We start from the raw sequence: 6353 nt of genomic DNA, 5'->3' as shown, positions 1-6353 counted from the left end.
GGTTTCGTGTGACACAAAAATTTTATACAACACAGCAACTCTCTCTCTCTCTCTCTCTCTCTCTCCCTCTCTCTCTCTCTCTCTCTCTCTCTCTCTCTCTCTCTCTCCAATCTTTTTGCTTGTCTTTACACTTTTAAAATGAAAATGTGTAGTTACGTAATGCATATTTACTATTAATATAACACTGTCTTTACTTTATGGAAATTTATAGGGAAGGGCCCATGATAGTGTTGCAATACCTTTTTTATTGTTTCAACATATACTAGTAATATCGTGCATGGGATATGGTTTTCTTTTCAAATCTCAATTTAATTTATATTTTTTCACATTTAATTAATTATTCAGTTATGAATTTCAAATGTAATGAATATCATTTTACATGTATACAGATAACAACAGATGTGTTATAAATATATATGTATGAGTGATCATGTAAAACATATCACTTAGCATTTCAGAATGAGCTCCAAAGCATGTGTTTTTATTTTCATTGTCTTCAACATATTTGTACGTGGTAAGTCTTTGTTCATAGTTTGCAAGTTTTCATAGAATTCTTGTTTCTAATATTGTTCTTAATTAGCGTACATTGTATCTTACATACTAATGAGATGTTGTTTTTGTTGTTGTTATTTATAATATTTTATCAAGTAAAGTCAAAATAATAATATTATATCAATAATTATAGATATATCATCAAGCCTATACAGAATATCAGCTGTAAAAAAAACTATAAATGCGTATAGGCAGTCGTAAAAGTTTAAAATTGATTTTTTTCTTTTTGATATTTTACGTTGAACATTTTTATTTATAAGTGAGCATCATCTCATACAAACATTCATTTTTTAGTTCGACTTTTCGCAGAATATACGAGCTAATGCAGTCATCCATGGCATCGGCGTCACTGTGGATAAGCTTTTACATATAAGCTGGTATCTCCATAACTACTGAAGGGAAATGATTGATCTTCACACATTGTTTCCCTGTGATTATCTAACATGATTGGCACAAGTTCCATAACTCTGATTTGCTTTTTTGCATATATATGCCCATTTTTTCCACTTAGAAATTCTTGGTTACGTTTTGCGTGTAAGCTTGTATTTCCACAACTACAGAAGGGAATGGATTTAAACTTCATATGCTTCTTCTTTGTAATTATCTAACATGATTGGTAACTCCAATTTGCTTTTTTGCATAATTATTTCCCCTTTTCAACTTAGAAATGCTTGGTTAAGTATTTGCGTGTAAGCTGGTATCTCCATAACTACTGAAGGGTTTGTGCCTTTTGTGATAATTTTATGCATTCATAATAATCAATCAATAATTTACTCGAAAAAACATCTTAAAGCTGCGTGCCTCTGGATAAGACAAAATATTTCAATAAAATCAAACCTGAGAAAAATTTACTAACATTTTAGGAAAAGTAAACAGATTTAATATTTAAATAATAATTTACATGTGTTTTTTGCGATTTTTAGTATTTATCACCATAATTCTACTGCGTTACTAACGCAGTAAAGGCTATTTTTGACAGTTTAACCACATTTTGGTAATTTGCATGGGTTATGAGTGATGTTTGTAATGTGTAAATTACTTCCGTTTGATTTCTTCACAATATTTAACTGTTAAATACATTTTCAAATATTTCATGAAAATTTGCATGAATCTGGAGGCATGCTGCTTTAATAACAAGCCTTTGTACTTTTTTCTGGACAATTTAATGTATTCATATGGGTAAGCATTATTATACTCAATGAAACACTTTGTGACAAGTCTTTCAACTTGCTTGTCGAGCGTCGCTGGCCACCGACAACTTTTCTTTATATAATTATATTTTAACGATCTTTTGATGGAAAAATTTAAATATATGTATAACAGAAATATCGTAGTGTGGTTGCCATAGAATACTTTTGTAAATATGATTCATCGGCCTTTCAATGCATTCGAAGTTGATCTCTTAATGTGTCTCAGAAAGAAAAAAGAGAAACGCCTGTGTTATTTTCGACCCCCCCCCCCCAAAAAAAAAAAAAAAAATAATAATAATAATAATAAATTAATAAAAAATATGAAAACATATTAGAGAAATAAAAAGTGTGTTTAGTGTTCAAATAATTCCTGTACCTCCAATTTGTAATTTCACTTAGGAATTTTCTATTGTATTGTTTAATGTACTAGACTTTAATAAATATAATTTTTTTAACAAATTCGATATTCGATATGATATAGCGTACACAAACATTTCTCTTACGTTCCATTCATATGATAAAGATAAGTATTCGATTTATAAATAGTTTTTGGAGTCATGTGATTACACATGAATTTTATTACAGAATATAATTATGTCAGTAGAATATAATTAATGAATCGAATTATTACTTGTTTAGATTATAAAAGTGGAATAGAAGCTCATGAGATTATACCATCATATGGTGGAACGTCTGAACCAATAAAAGCTTATGACGCTAGACTCTCAGACAAGATAGAGGATGGCTTTAGGGGTTTACGTGGTAGAAGAACTGCAGATGGTGTAGATGCGTATTTATTTAACTTATGGACCACAAGTATAACTCCTACAGAATCTCTCTTTGACATTGAACCAAGTATGAATTTGGGGGAAAGAGATACTCCTTATGAACTATACAACGAAAGGCGTGATGTTCCAGCCGAACAATACAACAACAAGAAGAGAGACCAAACAACCAAAATAGGGATGGTACACATAAACTGTACAACGGTTAAAGAGATGATCCACAAGGACCCTACAACGGGAAAAGAGATAGTCCACCTGGACCCTACAACGGGAAGAGAAATGGTACACCTGGACCCTACAACGGGAAGAGAGATGGTCCACCTGGACCCTACAACGGGAAGAGAGATGGTCCACTTGGACCCTACAACGGGAAGAGAGATGGTTCAGCTGCACCCTACAACGGGTAGAGATATGGTCCACTTGGACCCTGTCGTATAGCTGGTTGCACAGGCTAATGAGTCATACACGCTATATTAAAAAAGAATGACAAGTCAACATGTATATACACATTTGTAGTTACACCTGAAAATAGCGATACTGATGATGCTTCAGAAATACCAGAATCAGTATTACCCCAAGTTGCTAAGAATGTTAGAAAAGAAAGGTCAAATTCTGATAGTGAAGATGATATTCCATTAGCCGAATTACAGAAACATCTTCGACAACAACAACAAATTTCAAATAATGAAAATGCTCAAAGTAATGCACATTCAGAAGAAATGCAATCGCAGACTGATTCAGAATTATCAGACTCAAATTCCATACAAGTAAATAGCAATCCTCAGTCACAAGCAGCATATAATGCTATTCAGTCAGATTCAATGGCTGATGATAACGATTCAGATAATGAAATGTTTATAAACTCTATTTCTACTAAAAAGAAAAGTATTGTAAAACCTCGATATAAAGTATCTGGTAAAGTAAACACAAAGGTACATAGTAATAATAAACGCTTGAAACCGAATGTTAAAATGTTTTTACAAGGATTAGCCAGTATGCTATAGAACGTTATATTCCGTGTTATATGCTATACTAATTTTCGGTAAATTGACCTCAGGCATTGTAAATAGTTATTATAGAAAAAAAAATATATATGTTACAAGAAACGATAATAAAACAAAACAGAAAATTACATTATTTAACCATATATCTTTATATTTTTGGTGGTTGTATTCATTTATATTAATTTTCAAGTTGTTTTTATTAGAACTATATATCTTAGATTTTTTTTTATTATTGCTTAAAATGATCGTTATTCGCTATATGTTTATTAATAGATCGGTTAATTAAAATGCATTTCAAAGTAAATGACAGCACTTAATCATGAGTTTCAAATTGATTATTTACTTTATTTCATATTAGAATAACATGTGTATACATACATGTTTCAACTGTCAACGCACAATCATTAAATAAAGTTTAAATTGGGATAAGTCTTATTGTCGAAATAAAACTAAAGTTAATAGCTTAGTTAAAAAGTAACAAAATATGTCTAGAAAAGTAAAAAAAATTTAAATATCAAGTATTACATAAATAAGATACTTACACTAGAGAACATCTTTCATTGGAATTCTTATCCTATGCATTTTATGACAGTTGTCTTGTTGTTCATATATCTGAAACAAAATTATGTTTATTGTATATAATATCTATTAACCGATCTGACAACGGACGAAAATGCAAAATATTGGTCTAACGATCACTTGTCGTCCAGCCAAGACAGAGAGGTGCGAGCGAATTCGCCGGTACAGTCAAACACCGCCTGACTAGAAATATTACAGTCAGCCTCTACGATGTCAAACTATGTACAACAAAAACCATGCAGATATAACCATAAACACCTTCTTCGATGTAAAACCATGCAGATATAACCATAAACACCTTCTTCGATGTAAAATTATATGAAATAAGCGTCTACGATGTTTAAAATATATAACTATGCTGACACAGCCGTCAACAACAACAACAACAACAACAAAATTGTGGAATCAAATAAACTTTTGTTCCTGTCTTCAACCAGAGAAGCCGAAAACTTCCGTTTATCAATAGAATGTGTTTTTCTATGTGTTATATAAACTTAAAAACAAAAACCCAGAGAAATACTGATGACAACAGAGATATCCAAAATAAATATCACATAAACATTTGCGAGGATCGTGCAACAGCAAACTGTTAATTTAATTATCTTTTACTCCAAAAAACATTGCTACATTAATGAAGAATTATAGATCTATCATCACTTTGTTGTATTGTTCAATACAAGACATTCTTTTTACAACGACGAAACAAGAACAGCGTTTACAGATGTGCCAATAAATATTCGAATATAACTTTATCAACGTGTGTATAAAGTCTACGTTTACACATATCAAATACATATATATTAATTTAAAAGAATCTTCAAGAACATCAAACATTTATGAACAATTATGAGTGTCAATTTAAAATTATACTTTAAAAAGCTACATACCAACGATTTGAAATTCCCGACACGTCAAACGACCAAGCCATACTGATGTCAGCAAGTACCTGTTACAAAAATATACCCGTCACAGGAAGTGTTCAATGCGCATGCACAATACACGTTTTACAGGAAATGAAACACCTGGACATTTTATCAATTTAATTTATCAATTGTTTATAATATTTTTTTAACTTTTTCGTATATAAATATCTTTTTTACTCTTATCATACACATAATTCTGTTAAATTTTATACCTTAAAGTTTTTCTAATTAATATTCTTAAAATAATTTGTTCTTTGAAAATTGTTAACTTATTTGTTTGTTTTTTATGTTTTCTTGATCTCTAGAAATTAACTTTTTTTTCTTTTTTTTTATGATGAAATAAAGGAAATTTAATATTTATTGAAAAACTTATAAAGCTATAATATTTACCTTATATCACTTTAACATATTATTTTTGTATTTTTTTTTCCATAAAGATTAATCGAACATTTAACCATAATTATTATTTTACTTATTCAAAACTTTTAAAACTAATATCAAAAGTAAACTTACCTGTGCTGCATTGTATCTATCCATTTCTCTATTAAAATGAATTCAAACATGAAAAGGTTACACACGTTATTCAATTGACCAATCAGAGATTATATGACATAAGGTGATTTTTTCTCTTTTAAAAATAAAGTAATAAAAAGTCATTAGATAACATTTCTGACCGGACATCTTTGACCGGATATTACCTTCGGCGATTTTTCTTTGAGAATAAAGTAACAAAAGGTTGATGTAAAACATCCTTACCTTAGGGGTAAAACAGATGTCAAGTTGATTTTAGATTTTTTTTAATTTGTTAGAACGAGTTTGAAATGTTTGATATTAAATAATACCTTGTTTAATACTTTTTTTTAATTTTTTTTATATATAAGTAAAGGAGGAATTGTCGTATAGCTGGTTGCACAGGCTAATGAGTCATACACGCTATATTCAAAAAGAATGACAAGTCAACATGTATATACATATATTGGGGTTTTTATTTCATAATGTGCACTATGGAACATGACATGATTTATGAGTATTATAGTTCAGGATGCATGCGGACTAGCTTATGTCAAAATGATTTATATATGTGACTCTAAAGCGTGTGTATTTATATACATTATAAAATGTCCTTAGGACAGGTTGATATTATATATACTATTGTCAAATGTCAAAGAGGGGAGTTCGTCTTTGGTATTCCACTCGTTCACATGTGTGTTTGTATTTGTATATTAAAAGTATGTAACATTTGTGAGTTCTTCCTCCGTTATGCGACAATATATTGTGTTGGTATTGTCATATATTGAAAAGTTTAATATATTTTGTTAG

General features: G+C 29.9%; 1 protein-coding gene across 1 annotated transcript; it reads left to right on the top strand.

Moving 5' to 3' along the window:
- The first annotated feature begins 414 nt into the window (after nt 1–414).
- LOC132743843 (uncharacterized) lies at nt 415–2965 on the top strand. Its single transcript, XM_060732416.1, has 2 exons — nt 415–514; nt 2382–2965. The coding sequence occupies exons 1-2, from the start codon at nt 460–462 to the stop codon at nt 2963–2965; spliced, it is 639 nt and encodes a 212-aa protein (XP_060588399.1). The 5' UTR covers nt 415–459.
- Nucleotides 2966–6353: the final 3388 nt, after the last annotated feature.

The sequence above is a fragment of the Ruditapes philippinarum genome, unplaced genomic scaffold (genome assembly GCF_026571515.1).
Source record: "Ruditapes philippinarum isolate M1 unplaced genomic scaffold, ASM2657151v2 ctg5495_1_1_1_1, whole genome shotgun sequence".
Classification (NCBI taxonomy): Eukaryota; Metazoa; Mollusca; class Bivalvia; order Venerida; family Veneridae; genus Ruditapes; species Ruditapes philippinarum.
Note: the sequence above shows the minus strand (reverse complement) of the source record. Positions and strands in the feature narration are given on the sequence as shown.

Bases quoted from the DNA above. Each gene is read 5' to 3' on its own strand.
- LOC132743843 (XM_060732416.1), top strand. From the start codon at position 460: ATGAGCTCCAAAGCATGTGTTTTTATTTTCATTGTCTTCAACATATTT. The intron at 515-2,381 runs GTAAGTCTTTGT...TTACTTGTTTAG, and splicing joins CTTCAACATATTTGTACGTG to ATTATAAAAGTGGAATAGAA.